Below are 23,236 nucleotides of genomic sequence, written 5' to 3' on the forward strand. Positions count from 1 at the left end.
AGGGGGCCGAGGCCGGGGGGAGGCGGGGGGAGGCGGTGGGCGGCTCTCGGCTCTGGGCTCTCGGCTCGGCCGCTCCGCAGCGCATAAAGCGCGGCCGTGCCGGGAGAGCCGCCGTGGGACCAGCCCCGCTCCGGGCCCGCCACGGCAGCGCTGCGAGGGACGCACGGCCCCAGATCCCGGATCAAGGTACCCCGGCCCTTCTCCCAGCGGGAATCGGGCTGCCCAGCCCGGCAGCCGCCCTGGGGAGCAGCTTCGCTCGGCCCCGCTTCCCACCCAGCCGCCCGTGCCCCGGGACGGGCAGCGCGCTCACCCCGGCGCGGTTTCTTCCAGATGCAGAGGTGCACCGGTTTCCTGTTCCTGTCTTTAATCCTTTGTGCCACCCTCTCGGAAACGCTCGGGCTGGTTTTCTCAGTAAGTATCCGTGTCTCAGCCAGCGAGGAATCGTGAACATCCCACGGATACACACTGTTCTTAGATATAGGGATTGCGAAGGACTCAAAACTATGTCGGGCTATAAACAGCTTTTTTTTTTTCTCTTGTTTTTTTTTTTTTTTTTCAACTAAGAATTTGGAGATTTTAAATACTAGCTCCCTTGTAAATGTCTAGTTGCTAGACCAAAACTGAGTGGGTGTCCCAGCTGCCTCAGAAAAGATGATGTTCGTAGGGACTCCTTTTAGGAAGCGGCTGTCATGTAAACCCAAGCAATAGAAAGAAGCACTGCCGTTTGCCAAGGTGGCTATCAGGTGGTAACATAAACTTCAAGTACGAAGTCGAAATTTCTGCCTCCAAAGTGTGATTTGCAGTCATCGCTTACGTGGTGTGAGACCGTCAAACCACATGGCTGTCAACAGCAACGCTATAGACTTGGACAGGGAGGCGGCAAGAGCTCACCATGAGTATTTACTTCAATATGATTGGCTTTGTTTTCAAATTGTGTTTTTCTTTATTTTGAGTCTACAGAAGACCCTTTCTGCTAAGAGAATGTCCTTTTGAGTGTAGGTCGTGCAATAACATACTTACGGTTTTTTTTCTTTAAGGCAAAAGACAAAAGGGGTTGGACTTTGAATAGTGCTGGTTATCTACTTGGACCACGTAAGTGAGGCACTTTTTATTTTTAATTATTTCAAAATGCCAAAAATGTGTTATTCACTTCTCTGAATATAGCAATTTTGTCTAAACCTGCAAGACTGAAGAAAGTCATTTGGGAAAACTTTTGCTTAGATTTTTGCTACATGCCTCTTATAGAACCAAGCTGTGTTAGACAACTGCTGTTTTTTTTCTAAAGAAGTGTGATGGGAGGCCTTATGTCCAGAAACACATCTGCTCACATTTGGTGCTTCTGAACTGTAATTTTTATACGACAAATATATCACCACCAGAAGAGTTAAAAAAATCTTACAGCACCTTAGATGTCAAGGGCAGAATGACAAAATGTGGCATTTGGCACTTCTCCATGTATTTCACATTTTGCCTTTAAATCTTTTTATGAGCTTTCCCTACTTTACTTTACTATACTACATTTTTTTAAAAATTAAAGCAAAATAAATTAAAGCAGCAAGTTGCAAATTCAAGACTGTTAACGGTTCACTATGTGAAGAATCAATATACAGGGTATTCAAAATACAGGGGTACTGGTTTACAGCTGGAGATAACAAATACAAGTTGTAAGAAAAGTACTGCAGAACTAAGCTGTCTCCAATATTTGTCCTTTTACAATTAAATCTTGTGAACGTGGTAAAATTCATCACCAATGTTTCTATATTTTCAGTCTCAGTAACACACATACAAATCCTACAAACACTCTGACAGTCTTCAGTCTTTCAGCTGGCAATAAGGATACATTAAAAAAAAAAAAAGTAAAGAAGTTTAATGCATCTTAAATGTATTAACTGGTTCTGTAAATCTCTGGAAGTATATTTGCCCAAAGCAGATCTAAGCAAATTGGGAAAAATACTGTGGGGAAATGTGCTTGTCAAGGACTTATATTTTATATCTGAGACTGGGTAATAGGAAGCATCCTTTGTTGCAGGTCATATTGATCAGCTTTTACTGATAAAGGAAATGCCCATTGCAAGGGGTGGGGGGAGAAGAGGCACCAGGGGCATGTAAGATAGCTTCTGGAGGTTATTCATGTAAACTATCTGTAGTTTTCTTTTAAACACACCAGCAGCACTTTCTTAAAGAGAGGGGAAAGACTAGTAAGAAGAACTTCCCAGTTTACATACAGATACACCCTTACATTTTTTTCTTTACAACTTCTGAATCCAGCAATAGCTTCAGCAAGTATGTAGCACAGGACTGGGTCTGTAATTTAGGTGAATCATAAGCACAAATTTGGAAGAAAGGTTATTGTATTTAATGATACATTAACTTCTTGTAATTTTGTACATCAAAGCTGCTCATCATGACATTTTCATTGAAATAATTTCAATGACAGGCAAGCAATATAGCAAAGTTTGTTGGTAAATCAATTAACTCCTCTGATTTTTCATTTATTTTTCAGATGCAGTAGATAACCACAGATCTTTTAATGACAAGCATGGTTTCACTGGTAAACGTGAAATACCACCTGATGAAGATATCAAAGCAGGTAATGAAAATCTGGAAACAAGCATTTTTGATTTATTTTTTATATTAAGTTATTTATTTGCTATTGAACTCACTTTTTGGATACAAAACTATTTCTGCATTTCAACAGAAATCCTAATAAACATATGAAAGGAAGAAAAATGACATTTGGCCATTTGGTATGATATTTCTATGGTCATAGATTACAACATCTAAGTGATTGGGAAAATGTATCATAATTTTTTTTTTCTTTAAATATGTAATAGGTCATATTACTTTGAAGAAATTTGATTTTCTTCTCTTTTCATATGTTCAAAAAAGTATTTCAAATGTCCCTCTAACCACTCCAGACTTAATTGTTTTTTGGAAAAGAAGACAGTCCATAAAGACTGTCACTAGTGAAGGCTATTGAAAATACAAAGTCTCAGAATTTCCTATGATTAAGCAAGGTGGATTATCTTCATTAAAAGATTGAGAACCTGGTCACAACTGAAGTTAATAGATGTTGCATGTGTCAGAATTTAGTAAATGGCAATGAAAAGGGTGCAGCCTTGTTCTGGATTTGTCATCTAAAGCTGGACCTCTAAAATATGTGTCTAGACTCCCTATATGAAGAGAAGCTGACAATTTTTAGGTTCTACTTTGAATGCCTATTTCAGGATAGGGTGCAGAAACTTCTAGAAAGACCTGCATTATCTCCAGAGGAGAAACTAAACATGCTGCAGACATCTAAATGGAGTTGGGATGAAGCTCATCCTTAGGCTTGTAAAAGTGACCACAGTACTTACTGAGTACATTTATCACTGCACTAATGGGGGCAAAACAAAGGTTTTGGAGCCTATTTTATATGCACCCAGTACAGCACAAATGTAGTTAACACTGAATAAGTTCATAAATAAAGGACATGTGCTTAATTACAATCTCATACATGGATCTTAAAGAGAAGAGAAACAGTAATGCATTTCTAAATCGTTAGCACTCTCTGAAGGACTGTCAGTTCAGTTTGGTACACAGTTACAGAGAGGGGGTTTGTGTGTGGGACTTTCTTGGTGCTGTGCTTTGGTTTGTTTGTTGGATTTAAGGGGAAAAAAACAAACCCTGCTGTCTCAAATGCTCGTGATAGAACAACACATGGCCAGTCAAAAACAATGTAAAAGCTCATGCAAAGGACTGTGCTCTCCTTGAAGGGATGCTGCAAAATTCATAAACTCTCCAGCTAACCTAGAAAAATTTGTAAGCTGTATTAGGGGCTGAACACTAGGTCCAGGACAAAATCCCACTACAAAACTATGACCATCTATGAGCATAATTAGTCAAATCTTCAAATTACAAGATCATCATGGTTTGTTTACTGAAATCTGCAAGTTATCCATTATGCAGAATTAAGGTCAATAGCAGAGCAATACGTAAGTACAATGTTTCCTAGTCACAGAGGAATAATATTTATCCAATAAATATCACATGGATAATAAAATCTGGGTAAAAATGTGACTAATATAATAGTAAAAAAATCCATAGCAGGTTAGGTAGGTATAAAAGTTAAGGGATAATTCAAATAAAGGAGTATTTTTAATGCAAATAATAATAACATATTTGTGTGAGTTCAAAGACTAGAAGACAAGATTTTTGGGTGCAAGCCTATTAAATGCATTCTTAAATGCTGATTCTCCTTGTACCAGAAATCTTTGTGTCCCTTGCAACCCTCATCAATATTTTAAATTTGTGCTACAGAGCTCAGTCTGCCTTCTGACCCATCTGATAATGTTTTCAGTGATGTAATAGTGTTGGTTTTGGTTCCCATATCTGTGTGCAGAGAATTAAAAATCTTAGGGAAATTACTTACTGTTTGTACTTAATAGAGAGCAGTTCTCCATCTTCCTAAAAATAGCAAGGTGTCTTCCTCCCACTCCCTGCTGATTTTTTTTTCTCTCATTGGCAGATGCAGAAAGCATCCTTCTCAAAAGTGCAATAACCAGCACCCGTTATGCCATTAAAATAGCATCAAAAAGCTATTTTCACAGGCTCGAAGACAAGTGTCTTGGATTAAATACCTATGTAAAAACAGCTTTCTGGACTTTTAGAAAAACACCCAGGCCTTGGTTTTGGGCTACAAATCACTTCTATATCATTTAAAAGGCTTATTTGGAACAAAGTCAGGTTACATGAATGAATTTTTTACTGTTCTGTAAAGCTGATGAATTTGTTTGCTAAATTTGAAAGTTAAGCTATCCCCGCAGGCTCAGGTGGACACAAGGCAGAGAGTTGGAACACATCTCATAAAGCCTAGAGACCACAACCATGAAGGTGTCAAAGCAGCTGCTGTGCAGCAATGGCATTCAGAGCTGGCTGATTTTGATTCTGAGAATTGCAGTCACTTACCTTACAGGGGCTTTGCCCTCCCATGAAATGAGATTTCCCATCAAGGATTTTAAGGAAAAAGGAATTTCAGATAGTTTTGGAGTATTTTTCCCTCCCCAGAGTAAAATCCTCATAAAAGTAGCCACAATATTTCGTACGAAGTATCTTTGAACCATGTTAACTCTGAGTAACAACCAGCTTGTTTCACAGGGAACCTTGGGAGACCCGTGGCAGATGAAAACATTGTGCGCACAGTAATCGAATTTCTGACTTACTTGCATCTGAAAGGTTGGTGAATACCTTTTAATCTTTCACAGTTTTTGGCAGGAAATTTACTGAGGAGACAAGACCATCCCTTAATGTACACATCTGCTGCAGATTTGAGTGTGCAAGACTTAGAACAGCACCTCTGGCATCACTCACAGACAGGGTGGAGGTGGTCCTGAAAAATCACAGCTCAGTGGAGATCTGATATAGCAGAGTTCTGGTGCCATTCCAGCACCTGTTAGTGACTAAAGAAATACTTCTCTGTTTTTTGCACATATTCTACAATAAAGCTGCATGATAGAATTGTAACAGCACTAAGCTGAATGTTGGCAAACAGCTCAGAATGCTCTGAAGGGAATTCTCTGTACAGCCTCACAATTGTGGCAAGAATTGCAATGCTGAGCTTACAGCTGATTCTGTAAGAATGGTAACTTTATCATGGAATTCAGTGAAGAAAAAATTTATCTGCTGCTTTCATTAGTTTTCATTAGTTTTGTTTTAAAAAAAAAAACAAAACCCCACAATGTTCAGCTTTTGAAAACCTCTTCAGCTCTTCTAAAACTGTCTACACAGTGTATAAAACCATAATACATAGTTGCAAAGAAACCAACAGGTAGAAGAAAGTTATTCTACTGCAAACATTTGAGGCATTTTTCTGTCTCAAGAAGTAGACAATTCAATAAATCAGAAACTGCTATATTCTTGCTTTTGTATACAATGAATTATTAGCAGCTTTGGGGCAAGTGTATGCTGTGGAACTGTGTGTACATTTGTTTTTTAATTTCATTATTGAAAGAGACTTCAGCAGATGAGTTCATTTTCTGCCTACCTGGGATGCATTTTACTCATTGTTTTCTGAATTATTTGTATACACCTAAGCAAAAGAATTCTCATTACTGAAAATGTGAAACCAGTGTTTATTAAATTGAATTTGCATTTGAAAACAAAACCTCTTTATAGTTAGTCTTAATAATGATTCAAATATTTCAAGAATTCAAATACATATTTAAAGTAGATTATCAGCACATATATTTACTGTGGACAAAGTAGTAGTTTATTTGTTTTACCACTGTGAAGAAAGAGCCCAAAACACTGCTTTACTCTGCTGTGTGAACCTAGGAAGTAAAATCAATGTTTGGACACAGCAAAAAGGGTGTAAAACAAGTTAAACTCAAGCACACATCCTCTGCATACGCTAAAGCTGCTAAATCAGAGAAGAAAATAAAAAGCATCTCACAGAACTACAAATTACTTCTTCCCTGGAACAAATGAGCTGAAAAGGCTCCCTTCTTAGGATGGTGATGACTAACAGTTGCTTTTTTCTTCAGAAAAGGTGGTGGTATTACCATGTCCTCTTGAGAAACAAAAAATGAATCTCCAGGTCTGGCTTTTTCCAGACACAGTTCTTGTATGCTCAGGTTGTAGCAGACACAGAATGTTATCACGTATCATCTCTTAACAATATTTGTTGGAAAGGTTTTGTACAAAATTTTACACAAACGCAGAACTGTAAATTAAGCAGGTGAAACCCATATTTTTTTAATGATAGAACATTTTGCTTAAATGAAACCTTTCTGCATCAAATACATTGGTTTAGATATATTCCTTGGTGGGGGAAGGGGGAAAAACTCCACTCATGGCGTTCAGATTCAGGCAGTAGTTATTCAGATTAGATATACACTTTAATCTGCAAGAAAAAGGCAGTATTTTTACTAAGAAATACTTTGGTAATAACTAAAAGTGGCCTTCATCTCTTTCTCTTGGAAATTATTCCCTCCAGCTTCAAGTGCTTCTCATAAAGAGCAGCAAGTAGGATGGCAGCTGTAACTAGATAATATTAAGTCTAATGAGATGCTGGGACCCAGCAATATCAATTGACATAATAAAATTAATATAATTGTTGTTCTGTCACTGCTGTTTCTAATAATGTTGAAATTGTATCAGGAAGATATTATTGACATTCAAGAGAAAAATCTCCTGTATTTTATAAATTTAAATAAGAAAAATTCAAAGACTTGTCTCTTATAGTTAAGGAAAGTATTAAAAAAAATATATTACTGAAACTGGAATTCATTTCTTAATTGCTAAGATAAACATGAATACTTACATAGGTGTTAATTTTCTTTTTTTCCTATTTTGCAGAGATGGGAGCACTTGAGAAGCTACCTACACCAGAAGAAATGAGCCAGTCTTGAAGAATACATTTTTATTTTGTTGCAGTGTAGATTTAGACTGAATTCTAAACAAAAGACCAAAATGACCTGAAGTTAAGAAGTATGGTTTGCATTTATCTGATAAATGGTAAACAGCATTCTGCCCTCTGGTTGGTTTGTTGAGTCATTTTTTGCTTTTTTCTTTCCTTCCTTCTCTCTCCTGCAATGTTATAGTGTATAATTTTGCTTTGGTAACATTTTTCTGTATGTAAATGATAAAATAAAGATAAAGAGCAACTAAGTTGTTTCATTTTAAAATTATGTTCACACCAGCACACAATGCATCATATATGAAGCCCAGGTAAATTGTAAGATTACACTGCATCTATACTCTGCAATATTAGAGCAAAATAAAACATATACACTATATATTGGGTACTTCAAATAACAGAAAAGCAACAGTGACTTCAGGGTGTTGCCATGCAGAATCATTTTAAGTCACAGATCTGTCTATGCTTCTGTGCTTCAAGGAAACATTACTTCCTCTTCATGTTGTCATAGACATAAAATAAACTCCTGTTCATAACAAATTTCATATTATTCACCTGTTCTACACTGGCCCACTGGCTGGAGTACACCTTGATGCAATGCAAATGTAAGTGTTCTGTGCAGGTTTACACAAATCTTAAGTGTAGGATTCCTATGTCATTGAGAACATAGGGGCTGCACTCCTTAATGAAGAAAAGCTCCTGGCTGCTGCAAGATGAAAAATACACTTCATGAGATGCTTTATTCTGAGTCTAGCAAAGCACTTGGATCCATGTTTAATCCATGCAGAACAGCTTTGATGTACTGGACCAGGATGCTAGGCCTGCACACAATAAATGTCAGATCAAGACTGAGGAAAGGTTTGAGAGGATACAGAACCTTAGAAAGGTTTTTCATATTCAGATGACTTTCAGCCTCTGCACAGTGCAATGAAATATCATCCTTTCAAAATGCTGATGTGCACTGGAGTTCACAGACTGACAGAAATTTTGCAGACCTTTATTATCTAATCTTTTTCACTTATAGCAGAGCAGAATTCTAAAAGCCAAGGCACTAGTGTGTGCTTTGTACCCACAGAGCTATCCCACCTTGTCATTCTGTGCTCTCCCTGCGATAATCAGTCAGCCCCTGATCTAATGTCTGATGTTTCCACTTTCCAAAGTGTGAAAATACACTTCACATCAGATCCAATGTGCTTCTGAGCAAACGCTTTACACTGTTTTACGGGATTTCTTTTTGGTTTTTAAGAGTAATGGAAAAAGTGTGCATCACTAATATACATGCTGCTCGTGCAACATTATATAGCAAACCTATGGGCTTCCAAAAACATGGAAAAAAAGAATAGAGTGAAATGTAACCTCTGTACATTAGTATAGCTCAGTAAGTCCAAACTCTTATTTTCACTAGTAATGGCCACACTTCTCACACAACCTTGAAGCAGAGCTCACTAAAATCAAGAGGTTTTCTTTTCTTTGACTTCCAAGGACTTTGTTTCATTGACTGTTAAAATCCAGGATCCATTTGAAAAACTCAGTAGCAAACCATCTCTGCTGAATCTATGATCAAATAAAAGGAACTTCATTTTTGCATTGAATTTCTTTCCTTTTCAGAAAGGATAAGAAATTAGAAATACTAGGATAGAATTAGAAAACAGTTATTACTTTGATCAAATCAGCATACCTTCAGCTCCTTAGAGTTGGAGTCATCCTGTTAGAATGGTTATTTAAAATCCTAAAAATTGAGATTATTTGAAACAGGAAGATTTACAGCACTGTCTAAACAGGGATGCTCATAAGATTTTACATTGTGCTACACTGTTGCATATACATATTATAGAAACCAGATTATTATAAATTAATTACCAAAAGCAGTCCACACACTTTCATTTAATATTTTCTTCATTCAAACACATATTGATAATATTCTGAAATAGAGACAGGTAAAATTTCAGCTTGTTTCTTCACCCTTGTAATGCCTCTTATCTTTGCAAATTTGAAGGGGGAAAATCCTTCATTTGCCCACAGCAAGGGGTAATTCTTCTGGATCAATTTTGCAATTTTGGTAACATTATTATTTTATTTAAAGTATGTCTTAAATCACTTCATCTCAAAAATAAGTTCTGCAAATATTTGTAATAACATCTCCATAATCAACCTCTTGGACAGACACCTGATAAAAATATCCAGTGTCCTTTAATCCACAATTTGAAAAGAATAAGTTTCAGTGGAGCAAATGGACAATTAAAGAATGTGACATTTCAGTAGAAAATAATTTTTTAAAAAATCCCATTTTATTGCTTATTTGAATATATTTTGTTCCACTCTTTTCCAGGATTCACTCAAACTTCTACTTACACTACAGAGAGAAGCCAAAAAAAAAAAACCCAAAAAGCCCCAAAGAGTAAACATCTCTCGCAATGTTTGCCAGTGATGTGAAATTACCCTTCATGCAAATTTAGTTGTGACAATGAACAGAAGGCTTGCATGATGCTGAATGACTGGACAATAAAGTGGAATATGAGATTAAATGCTGATGCAAGAAAATTATGTACGCAGAGAAAAACAGCTCTAATTTTACATACGCATACTGATGCTCCAAATTATGTCAGGAAATAGATTCACTGGACACAGTCCTCTAAAAATGTTTTTTTAAAACCTCAGCAGTGGATAGAAAGCCAAAAGGAGTACTAGGAATTAGAGTGAAAATATACCATTCCTAATTTTGATATCAACAGCAGTTCTGAGCAGTTCACTCCAGAGAAAAAAAAACACTGTCAGGCCAGAAAAGCCTTAAGGGAAAGTGACAAATATTTTTACAGTGATTTTCATACACAGAGAAAGTAAAGAAGTAGGACATGAGAATCTTAAACATTGTTCTAAAAGTGCTTTTTTCCTGTAATCCAAGATATAATTATTAAATGCCAGATGATGACAAACTTAGCAAGTAACACTTTTAAACTCCACACCCTGAAGGCCTTTTCCATACAGTTCCTGATGAAATTGTGGCACAGGACTTTGTGGAAGCCATAGGTTCTGAAATGGCTATATTCCTGGAAGAAAAGTCCTTCAAGGTCCAAATGTTTAATTTTTTTTTTTTTCAGATAAAATTAGAGACATGAGAGCACAGAGCTATAAAACAACCCTTAGGATTTCATCCAGGGATTAATTAAACAGGACTCCTTCAGCTGCACAGCATTTGATGTCAGTTCACAACAGAAACTTGGAAATCACGTATATTTAGCAAAAAAATTTTGGAGAAATACTGAATTCTGAGCACTACCTCTAACAAAAAAACCCATATGGTTTCACTCTGTGTTTCACCTACCTGCCAGGTAGTCTCATTAAAACTTGTTTAAATGCAAATCAGTTGTGCATAAAAGGGGGAATTTCTGGTGGCACAGCTGGCTCAGAAGAGTCTATTCAAATTAGGAAGTCATTAGGGAGCTGACACATACATGCATTTTCCCACCTGTCTACTCATGTAAAGGTCAGACTGCAACATTAGCATAGAAAAATTAGATGGCACTCAGAATACTGAGGGTGTTTGAGGGAGCTTGATTCTGGGGTTGGCAGAATCCTGCTTCCAGGTTTAATGTTAGCACGGTTCAAACTACAGCTCCTTTTGCCTGAGGTCAAAGAGAAGCTTGGTGTGAATCCATTTACAAAAGACTCTGACATATTCCTGAGTGCTCTTTTGTATTTCCAGAGAGATGGGGTGATATGATACGAGGTAGAATGTGATGAAACACGTTAATAACTCCCCCAAAAAATGGCAAAAGTATTTTAAAATTATTTCAGGGTATGTGACACAAAATGGGAGCAAGTTAGAGAAGTATTTTGCAGTTTGTCCAGAATGCAGATTACCTCGGGAGTTTTGTAAGTTCAAAAGGGTTAAAAGAAAATTTAGACTCTAGCATTATTAGCAGAACAATTTTTCACCAATTCTTCACCAATTCACAGACTACATTAACAGTGCAGTACTTCTGTCACTATTTCATGTTCTATCAGTTATTTTTGAATAAATGCCAATAATAATTCTGATACCTAATTGTACGAGGAGTGAGAACGACCCAGCCCTAGAAAACTGCACCTCACTGATTCCTTTGCTACTCAGATTCAGTAGCTGCATCTACAAATATCAAGTTGTTAAGATTTTTAATACCTGAAAGCATTTTGTCAATGCATGTGCCACACTCAGAACCTCCCAGAGACAGAGTGGAACAAATGATGAGAATTATTTTATTCCCCTTCTTGTAAAGGAGCAAAAACTTTATCAAAAAACTTACCCCCTAAAACTTTATCAAATGCCCTTGAGATTCTACTTATGCATTTCTAATTTAATTGATCTTCACAGATTTTTTTCTAATTAAGTATCTATAAATCATACAGCCTTTCTGAGTGCTAGGAGACATGAGTCTCATACAGAACGTATGCCCGAGGAGAAATTCTAAAATACCTGTTGCCATTCAAATTGGATTTTTTTTACAGTTTCTAATATAAATGTTGCCTATATATCACTTATCAACACAAATATAATTAATTCAGAATGCAGTGCTTCTGTAATTGCCCCTTCAAAATATCCACAAGATAATGCATTTCCTTGAAATTTTTCTATTCTAATAAAAATCATTCTATTGGAAAATAATTGATCAGATTTATGAACTTTATGGCTATTATTTACATTTATCAATATGAAAGGTGGCATTTCTTGACACAATCTAAAACTGATTCTTCAATTATTTACATCAATTTAAGTTCCCATGTCATATCTTTAGGACTATTCTTTGGTTACTATTTATTCAGATAACAGTGTAGGGGAATCACACCCTACTTCCCTAAGATATTTCTGTAATTTGATAATGTTACCTGATTCTTCTTCAATTTCCAATCTAAAAGACAGTAGATTTAGGAATCATTAGCTCTCTGATACTTTTCATATCTATTGTTCTCTGCAGCAATTAAAATCCAACTTAAAGAATTCTCCAAAGGTTTCTGTGAGAATTTGATGCAACTTCTCTGCAAATCTGAGTTTGAGGACACTTCTATTGAGCGTTTGCTTTTAGAGCTCTCCAAGGGGCACTCTGGGCTCTGGACCTGAAGAGGGCAGCTCTGAAAAATGAGGATTTGAATCTGCTCCCTGCTAGCAGAGTGTGGGTGCTGCCTCTGAGTCCAGAGAAACCTTTTAAATGAGACATTTGGATTTCCTTCTTCGAATCAAGCAGAAAGAACCCAAGCCCTAAGGCTTAGAGAACCAGTAAAAGCAGACAGGAAAAACAACCATGTTTTTACAGCTGAATGTTACATTTTAAAAACCAGTATTTTGCAAATTGTGCCTGCTGATTACCCACTTAGCCAGTGTTTAAAAATAAACCTCATAGAATACAACATATAAGGGCTAAATTGTGACCTATGAAACTAACTGCAGTGGTACTGTTGACCATGAAAGTACATTTGTTTATATCAGCTAAGGTTCTACTTTATCCAGTGCAGCAATATTAAAAGATGCTAAAAGAAATTAATTTTAACAAATCTCAGATCTGACACAAAAAATAAAATTTCAGGAATTAAACTATTGTCACCCTTACTCCATCAGCAATACTCCTCCTTTCCACCTGCTGCAAAGCATGCTGTTCATTCACTCCTACTGTCACTTTGTGCTGTTGGAACCATCTACTGATTCTAGCCACTAAAGAAATTATACTCTGTTATTTAGAAGGATCTCCACGTCTGTGAAATTTTAATTAATTTAATGTAGTTCAAACTATACAACAATTTCCTCCCTCCACAAATTTACATTTTTCTTTGCTGTCTAGTCCGTTTTTGTTTGAATTCCTTTTACAGTGCACATTACAGATGGTATTTTATTGTTCACCAGAGACCTCAAGCATCTGCTTAATTAGACATAATAATTTTGTAATGTTAATCATTATTTTGATCTTCTTCTCCCCATTCTAGCTATGTTTTAGCATAAAACATAGTAATTACCAAAAATCAATATTTGTGACAGTGTTGATAAGCCAGATATTGTTGGCTGGATAAAGAGAAGAAGATGTAACTTGATTTTTCCTTCTATCATCTATAGTAGCTAATAAGCATGAGCATTATTCTTCACCTCAGCCAGACAGAAAGAAGGCTTTTCCTTTTTTGAGGAAGAAACCCTAATATTTTTTACCACACTGCCTTTTGTGAATTCATAATAGAGTCACATCTCAAGTTGACAGACTCGGGATACATTCTTCAGAAGAATTAAAACAATAAAGGATTTTAATTCTTTATTTTCAATGACTATTTGTGGACTTTTTTGGTTTTGGAGGTGTTAAGCTATTTTGAGATGAAGAAACACACTTGACTGAATCTATTAGACTAGGAAGTCAAGTATTGAATTACCAGCACAATTTTAAATTTAATTATGTATATGCAATATGAACCATTATTAAAGCAAGAACTTATGTGCTCTTATAAATCCAACTTTATACACATCTTAATCTTAGGATGCTGAAATAAATCCCCTCTAGAGAAGAAAGCATGGAGAACACTATTAGCTTATTACCTCTTTTCAGCAAAAATGTGATGTTAAACAGCAAATAAAATGAATTTGCCAACATCTCAAGGCCAAGAACCTGCCAGGAAAATGTCAAGGGCAAGTCCATGGCAGCACAATTGCAGGTTCTGGGCCATTCCACACAGGACACCCTGCACTGGTGTGGCTGTGCTGTGGCTGTGCCTGGGCCCCCACACCTGACAGCAGACTGGATGAGGCAGGCATCACCCAAATTTCCTTCCACATATTACAAAGACTTTGGCACCACAATGCTTAAAATTGTGCTAGAAAAATTGTGCTAAGAACTTGCATCACCTTCTGAAAACCTTATTACCCTTATGTTATCCATGCTAGGAAAAAAAAAAAATGGCAGAACTTTCAATTCCTGTTAGGATTAATAATCCTAAAATCACATAAAAAGCTGAAACTGTACCTTAGAGCAGGAAGGACCTTCCTTTAGTAGAAGGAAGATATGAATAAAAAGAACACGGAATATACATATATGTTCTGAAAAGAGCCAGGAAACCCTCTATGCACAACCTTTCTTCATTACCTGGTATTATGGTCCTTCCCTTCTGAGCTTCCTGGTGCCATTTGCCAGCACAATCACAACCAGAGGGACAGCTACACTATATTAATGGGCACATTTGCTGTTCAGTTGTGCCTTTTCTACTAAGCACTTATTTAGTTGACCATGAACATGGGAGTAATTTTTCCCTTTGCTGTTACTAAACCAAAAGAATTACTATGCCCTCTCTCACAACCCTTTTGCACTTTTTTCCTGAAGGTAAAAAACCACAACTTGCTAAACTTTGGAGAAAACATTGTAAGGGTTCCCAGAAGAAAAGTTTCAGCTGTTTAGAGGATCAGGGCTTACAGCTTTCTTTGTTTTGATTTTTTTTCTTTGGTTTAAAATATTCTGTAGAACTTGTTGGGGCTGTTTGTTCTAAATTCTTTAGTTCTCTAGTTTTTGTGCATGCAGGTGACAGCAAAGATCAGAGAGGGCTGACAATTCAGAAGGCTGCAGTATACTCCAGCACTATTCTTCTGAGTGTAATAGGTAGCTTAAATAGCCACAAGGTGGTAATAGTGCTCTTCATGGCAAAGCTCAGGCGTTTTTAGCAGAGTAGGGTTAACTCCATAGAGATGTCTGATTTACTAAGAATGGTAATTACAAAGAACAGTAGTGCCTTTGGAAATGAGGAAGTGAAAACTTCCAGCAGAGCACTGTGTGCTGGCTAAGAAAGAAATGCCCTGGCTCAGTGATACACACTGACAGTAAACTGATTTTTAAATGTTCTTGTAGTAGCCTGACAAACATTTAGAACAGCATGGGAGTAAAGTCAGGTGATAAAATCCACGATAGTTGTGCAGTGGCTGTCTGGGTAAATTGCAAGGTTTTAGGGAGAAATAAAGGGGAAAAAACTCTCAAAAGTTTTGCATTAGAAATAAGTAAGCTTATAGCTCTTCTGATTTGAGCTGAGGTATAGTTTTATTCCCAGTGACTAATATGAGGCTGTGTTTGGATTCCTGCTTAACACAGAGCTGGTAATGTAGAGTTGGTTTTGTTATTGCTGAGGAGGTCTTAAATATTTCAGTGCTTAAAAGCACAAGAAAAAAAATCCTATATATATAAAATGTGTAATTATTTATATATATATTTTTTTTTAATCTGAGGCAAACCAATTGATTTAGGGAGTAATGAATTTGGATACTTGGGCTTTTAGTGCATCAGTCCCAGGCATAAACCAACTGTCTGATCATTCACATAAGAGAAACTGCTGATTTAGAACACTCTTCTAAAACATAGCATATGTCTGTGGACTCCAAGGAACACCTTGGTGTTAAAGTTGCATGAAAAATATTTCCAGGCGATGGATGCGTGCTATATTCATGCAAAATGAAGACTATGACACATGCAAAGTGGCACTTCAATTTCTAATCACACAGCTCAGCAATTATTATGTAGGCAAGCAATTTCATTACAAGGTTTTACTTACTCTAAGATGGTACTTGAAGAACATTTTTGCAATGCAATTTAAAATTTATTTGACATCATTTCACAAAGGATCTGTAATTCTTCATGTGTTCCACTTAAACCCTGCTAGCCATGGCAGACTTTACAGCACAGTGTTCTACACAGTCTGGAACAAAAGGAAAATTATGCATTTAAATTTTACCATCACTTCTGAGTCCAGACTTTTAAATCATCCATGTAAATTCAAGGCACGATTTCCACAACTAGATACTAGCTCCACTAAAAGTTTTAGAATCAGGCCTTTTATCCTGACCAAATGAGGAAGAAAGATTGCTTCAATTGCCTGTGATGTTTAGATCATGGAATCATGTGAGTAATAGTTCATTCATCTTCTGGCTGTCTAATGCATGGTTAGTGAATGCTCTTCATGCAGCCTTCACCAAAAGGACTCAACTCATAAATGGCTGCCCATTTGTAAGGGAGTTCATTTAGTCTGGAGAAACAGGCTTACAACAATGTGACTTTTATGCTTGTCATCTCTAAAGAAAGTAGCAAGTCAGTGGAAAAAAAAAAAATCATACTACCCTGACCCACAGCAAATTTCTTTTGTCTTGGTACAAAGAGATTCTCACTTAAGCATATAACAAGACAGCATTTTGTTTGCTTTATCATAAGGCTTTCTTTTATTTCCTCATCTCATTAAAAAGACCTCACATACACGGTTTCTCTTCAATCATATGCTTTAAAAAGTTTCAACCATAATTTTGTAAACTTTTTTCCCCCTTGTGACATCATTGACCCATTTAAAGGCCTTGGTTTTAACCACTCTAACTTTAGGATGCCTCCTTCTGTAAAAGAGGTAACAATGCAGTGGCCTTCAAGCCTGGAAACAGGGAGAAACCAGACTATCTGTGGGGTGTCCAACACTTGAACTTGAACTCTGTAATTAGTTCTCAGAACAAGGACCTCTCACTCTCAGGAGTGCCAGCTGCAGCAAGAATAAACAACTTTTAGGTCAGCCAAAGCAGAGTCAGACATTAGTGCTGGACAATGGGCATGCAGGATTGCACAGCACAGATTCACTTTCAGGGGTGGTGCAAAACAAAAACTTCTTATCCCACCAAGTTCAGTCCTTTGATTTTAGTAACAGTGAGTTTACATAATCCCTTTGCTTGTTAATAAGACAGAGATGTCCATGTGTTGAGAAATAAAAATGTCTAGCATAAGTTTTAAGTAGAATGAGCTACATAGATTTATAGTACTCTGTGATTTAGTACATTCTTTGCTTAACTTTACTTGCCAAGTAGGAGTAGTGGGATTTGCTGAAACCTTAGGCTGCAAACTCTGAGCTCACACCTAGATATGTTTTCAGCTGGAATAGAGTTAATTGTCTAACTAATTTTCCCACTATCTGGTATAGCACTGTGTTTTTTCTTCAGTATGAGAAGGAAATTGGAAACACACTTACATTTTGGTTGTTGCTAAGTCATATCTGTCTTGAGTCCAGGGTTGGTTTAGTTTCCCATGCTCCACCAGCAAGCAGGTGCACCAGGAGCACAAGAAGAAGATAAGGAAGCTATAGCCATACATCAGGAGCTGCAGCTTGATAAGAACAGGGTACAACCTGCCTGCATGAACACAGAGAAAAAAAAAATCTAATAAGGTGTTAAAAGACCCCAGACCAAAAATTGCCATTCCACCAAGAGTTACATGCAAAGTGCTTCAAGACCAGAGGAGGGGTGGGTACATGAGTTATAAGGGTGTAATTGCCTTAATTATTTCTTTGTTCTGGATCCCTCTGCAGAGGCACCCAACTCGAGCTGACCTGCTGCTGTACCACACTAATAAATTATTTTTATAAATCCAGTGCCTGAGATTCTGCTCCTGGGGACCCAGGGTCAAGTCTGTAGAAGGAAGTGCAAAGGGACTCAGGTCACAGCAGGTGAAGTCTGTGGTGGTCTGTGTGCAACTGCTCAGGCAGAGGCTTCTCCTTTAACATAAGTGTTATTCCACACTGTGCCTATTCATACTCAAATTAGGTTGCCTGGAAAAGGTTAAATCAAACAACAGCTCAGTGGAGCTCATTCAGGATGCAACATTGCTGACAGAGATTAAAGGGGGTGTGGGTGCCCTCAGTTCTCTCCTTATAAAAGCACATTCTGCACAGGTAAATGCCACATCTTTCTTCTGTGCAGTGAATACATTGGTATTGTGCCACATTATGTTATTAGAGTTCTTATTGTCCTGAAATAGTCGTCCCAATAGAGATGTTGTGGAATAGCTAGTTCACAGAAACCAATTAAAAAAGTTGTGTCTTCCTTTGTCATAACTCATCTGATGTTCCTTCTGTACTCATCACGGTAACATAATCAAGCCCCTTTCAACCCAGCATTAAGAGTATCAAAAATAATTAACCTAAAGAAGAATTTATGAGTGGATACTGAGAAAAGTCCTGCCAATTCTGTGTAATAATTAGGTTATCATTAGTGTGTGGGATGGATTCAAATGAGAGTAAATTTTTAAAAAACTTTCAAAGCTGTGACTGAAATGACCCTTGGGAGCTTGTTTGGACAAGCTGTTACAGATCACTACAATTTGCTTAAGAAAAGACAGGGAAAAAAAATTCTTTTCCTCATTTTCAGAACTTCAGCTAGACAACACTTCTGTGGGAAGTCTGGGAGGAAGATATTCCTGTATTTCCAAGCTGCGCTGAGTTTCACTTGCTGCAAGTGTTCTACCACTGCAGAGTGTGCCACCTTGCACATCAGCACACTACATGCTTAAAACACATGGGGAATGGCTCACACTTACTCACCTACTGTGTTGTGATTTTTTTTCTTTCAGGTACAGATTATTTCCAGATCTCCTGGAGTCAACTACCATTAACTACCCTGATATAATGGAGTCTGGCACAGAATCTCAAAAGTAGGTTAGTACTTTATACCTAATTTTCACAAAATAATCTGCACACAAACACTGTGAGAGAGAAATCTGGGAAGACCACTTGAACAGAGATTTATGTATTTTATGATCTTCAGCTATTTTACAGGTTAAATACTTGGGCAGTGTTTGAATGACAGAAGAGAGTGACAGAATGGTAAGATTACCATTAGCACACAGCTAAACCCTACCTTTTATATTATGTTTCTGCTTGTAGTCAAGCTTTCAAAAACAGACATACATAATTAATTCTGTGCTTTTATGAGGAAACAGAACTATGCACCTTATTGCAGCATTTAAAACACCAGTTCTGAGGAATTTTAAGATTACCAAGTAGATATTTTTTACTGATTTTTTTAAATATTTATATATTTATTTATTTTACCTAGATATAATTTATCTATTTTTTTTCTGATACTTAAAGGAATCTACATGGTATGCAATCTTCTTCTTATCTTAAAAAGACTCTTATATTATTATATTAACTGAAAAAGGCAAATGCTTGTGAGTAATGATTGAGTGGAATGTGAGGTTTGCTGCCACTTGACAACAGAATGTCACCGAGTAGGCAGCTCCTCTACACATATCTTTGAAACCAAGACATTTGAATTAATAAGTCACTTAAAGAACAGAGAATGCTACACCTACTTCAGACATTATTCAGGTGGCATTTGCTCTAGAGACTGTGGATCATATCTGACCTACTGTTGACTTTCAAGATTTATGTATGGTATCTTAGGAACATTTTCAAGGAGTGAGTGATGATCCAGGAGTTCCCCATGTAATACTATATATCCTCTGTTTTTTTCAAAAGTGAGTCAGTCTTGCCTAAGTTTTATTCTAGATTGAGACATTACTACAGTGATCTTGGCGCTGTTCAAACTGAAGTCAAAATACTTTGAAGATGTATATACATTAATCCTGAGGTAAATTTAACCAGCCATGGGACTATTCGTCAAAGTTGGATCAGCGTTGGATAGACTCGAGATGTTAATAATGCCATATTCCAGTTGTTTCTTCCTCACTGGAACAGTGAATGCCAGGATAAGGAGTAAAATATTATTCCACAGCTGTCCCAGGTGTCGGAAAAAATTTATGGAATTGCAGCAAGTTATAATCTTCTCCACACTTTTGAATCATCTGTGCTGGCAGAAAAGGCCGACAGCAGGTAGTCTAATACCTGTTGCCTTGAACTGGGTGCTCTGTTGATGGGATAGTTTTCCTGAATTGTTTGTTTCTTGCTCTCATTATTACTGGATAGCAGAAGATATGCCTCTGATAATGATGGACAATATTACAAGCTTACTCTTGAGGATTTTTACTTTTCAAAAGCAATTTTAAAAGAAAAACTCTACATAATTTACCAGTATACAAGTTACGTATCCATTGCTTTTTATCACATGAAAAGTAAAATACTTTTCTGATGGTGTAAGTGGTTCTAACTACATGGGATAATTCACACTGCAGAGAATCCATTCCTTGGTTTGCTATGCTGACTGAAATCTACAGGATAACAGAGGGAGGTCAGGATTTTTCAAAGTGGTGTGAATTATTCTGTCTTTGCTGCCAGTGCCAATCTGAGTTCTCTAAGAGCATAATTCACTAAGCACACTGTGCTGCTCTCTCTCCAAAACCAGTGGCATTCTAAGAATTCAATTATTTGATGGAAAAAAGCCCTCACCGAGTTAGAAGTTTTATGATTTTTCTAAGTATTTGAAGTAGAGAAAAGGCTGACAACAGTTTAATGCATTTCCCACATCCAAAAGAACAGCAGCAGGATGACAGCAGAAAACAGAAACAGCCCTGACAAGATAAGGATGCTGTGAAACTGTAATTATCACAGAATCATAGAACGATTTGGGTTTCATCTCCTGGTATGGGACTAGATAAATAGGTGCTTTCCAGGCTTAGCAAGAACAATACTCCAGGTCTGTAAAATAAACAGCTGTACAGCTGCAGCACCTGCTGTACAGATGTAGGACCCAAACCCAGTGCCTGCTTATGTCAGAGGAAACTTCTCAGTGCAGCAATAACAGGTTAGGAGAACTATCCATAGACACCAAACATTGATCTCTGCAGAATGACCAGGAAATACATGCATTTTTGTTTTTTTCTGATTTGGGCTTTAGACTAAAAGACCTGAGTTCAACATCAAAGAGAGTTCTTAACATCAAAAGAAGCTTTACAGTACCCTATACACACATAAGCTGCTTTTAATAAAACAAAGATTCCCTGATATTTGCTGCAAATCTCTCCTCACACTGAAAATCAATAATTAAAAAAGTCAACTGAATGTTACTATTGTGAAGATACAGTGAAAGTTTCTTTAAAGACCAGAAAGTGTTAAATCTGTTTGTTCCAGGATCAAACTTCATTTCATCTCATTAAAGGTACATCTGAGAGTTATGAAAACTGAAGTTTTATTAATATGGATCATCTTTTCTTCTCCTTACATTATGCATGAGACACTAAAAGTAAATGGAAAGCTTATAGTTCCCCATATCATTTCCAAAATTATCTGTGGGAAGCACCAGTATTCAAAATATCAGATAAATATGACTTTGCTGTCCTCAGAGAGCTTCTTTCCAAACCCTGTCATAGGATGCAACAATACTCACTCAAGTCCATGATTATATTTAGCTTCTCTCTGTTCCTGGGCCTATCACTCTCACATGCTTGGCTGCTAAAGGGACTGAGGTGTCTCCATGTAAACACTGTCTTTGTGTTCACCTAACACAGCAGATGAAAAGCACCTTTTACAACACAGCATGTGGGAGTGACCACATTCTCTTTAAAAATGTGGCTTTGGATAGCTTCCTGCTGTAGTTGCCATCCATTGTCCCCAGTGCTGTTGGTATGTAACAGAAAAATACAGTATTAGCTTCCATAATTCCTCTTCCTGAAAAAAAATGCTTTTGAGCTTGTTACTCTGATCCCACAGGATTTCTAGTTTGTAAACATTTTAAAAGTTGCCACTTCTTTCACCAGGAATATTCCTAATAGATGTAACTATATACAACAGTTGCTAAGATACTTGCATGAAAGCAATTCAGCTTAACTGGACACATTCTAATATTCTGCTGTGTCAGTTGAAAAAAGAATTCCCTATTTAGTTGCTAGGATTCACCTTTGTCTTGTAATCAAAACAATTTTGAGCATCATGTTAATTTTATGAGTTTTGCATATGATGTATTGCAAGATATATTGCACGACTGAACATTCCTTCTCTACTTGAGGGCTATCAGCATTTCAACCATGGCATGTTGATCCTACAGGAAGCAAAATCTGCAAGGAGTACTTATATCAGGCAACAGACTCTCATCAGCCCCCAAACACAAACTGCCCCTGTCTCATGACCTAGTGGTACCTTCTGCCTATGAATTTTGACACTGCCTGATGTCTCTGAGGAGGTTAATTTTTTAATATCCCTCCTAGAATATTTAGGTTTTAATTATTTAGCTACATTTACAGGGAACGGCCTGTTCTTCTGTTCTTCTTCAGCTGTTACATTAAACTTCTAATATTGTATTAATGTGAAATGTCAAGTTTTCCTCAAAGATATAAAGAAAGGTGAAAATTAAAATACAAATCAAATTCTATAGCACACAGTATAATTAAAATCTGACCCTAGCATTCAGGAGGTTTGCCATTAAATTAAAAAATTAATACCCATATATTTTGTATAAAAATATCACCGTATGAGTTTCTCTGGAACCTCTGGAACCAAGAAAATTGCACTTTTGCATAATAAAATCTACTTGAAAGGCAGACATCTAATACTTTCAAAGTACAAAACACAAACTCATTCATGTACTTCAAATACATTTCCTCCATACTTGTTAAGGCATCTAAATGCAAAAGATCTTTTTTTTCCCCTTTCTAAACTAAGATTTTATAGCTTCAAACTCTTATTTTGTTTCCATGCTCCTTTCAAATATGAAAACTTCTCCTACGCCACATCAATAATGTAATTATACCTTAATGTTTCTCTTGTTACAAAGAATTGAAGCATTACACTGCCTTTTACCAGCTTCCTTGCTAGGACAGAATACAGAGGGATGTGTTTTTAGCTACAGTAATTACCTTAATTTTGTAGGAACATAAGATTGCTGTGTAATCGGCTATTACTAATGCAATTACTCTGAAGAAATGGCTCACAAAGAGATGTGTCAGGGGTGCTCCTACATCAGCACAGATTGAAGTAATTTAATAATGAGTCACATTTGGTCTCTGAAGTGGGTAATACTGAATGGCAAATATCCACTCTGTAATGAAGATTTATGAAAGCATTATTTTGGCATGTAGTTACAGGACTGCTACTGGGTTTTGCAAATTAACTGTACACCTCTTCTCTTTCCAAACGTGTGATTTGTGTTCTAGTTGA

At 36.9% G+C, this 23,236-nt stretch overlaps 1 protein-coding gene across 1 annotated transcript; it reads left to right on the plus strand.

Moving 5' to 3' along the window:
• The first annotated feature begins 211 nt into the window (after window positions 1–211).
• On the plus strand, window positions 212–7,450 carry GAL (galanin and GMAP prepropeptide). Its single transcript, XM_062495287.1, is given in 7 exon segments — window positions 212–411; window positions 1,038–1,092; window positions 2,030–2,076; window positions 2,078–2,105; window positions 2,504–2,590; window positions 5,137–5,214; window positions 7,336–7,450. Coding segments are annotated over 7 exon segments (429 nt in total). The 5' UTR covers window positions 212–330; the 3' UTR covers window positions 7,389–7,450.
• The last annotated feature ends 15,786 nt before the right edge of the window (window positions 7,451–23,236 follow it).

The sequence above is a fragment of the Cinclus cinclus genome, chromosome 6, assembly GCF_963662255.1.
Source record: "Cinclus cinclus chromosome 6, bCinCin1.1, whole genome shotgun sequence".
Taxonomy (NCBI): domain Eukaryota; kingdom Metazoa; phylum Chordata; class Aves; order Passeriformes; family Cinclidae; genus Cinclus; species Cinclus cinclus.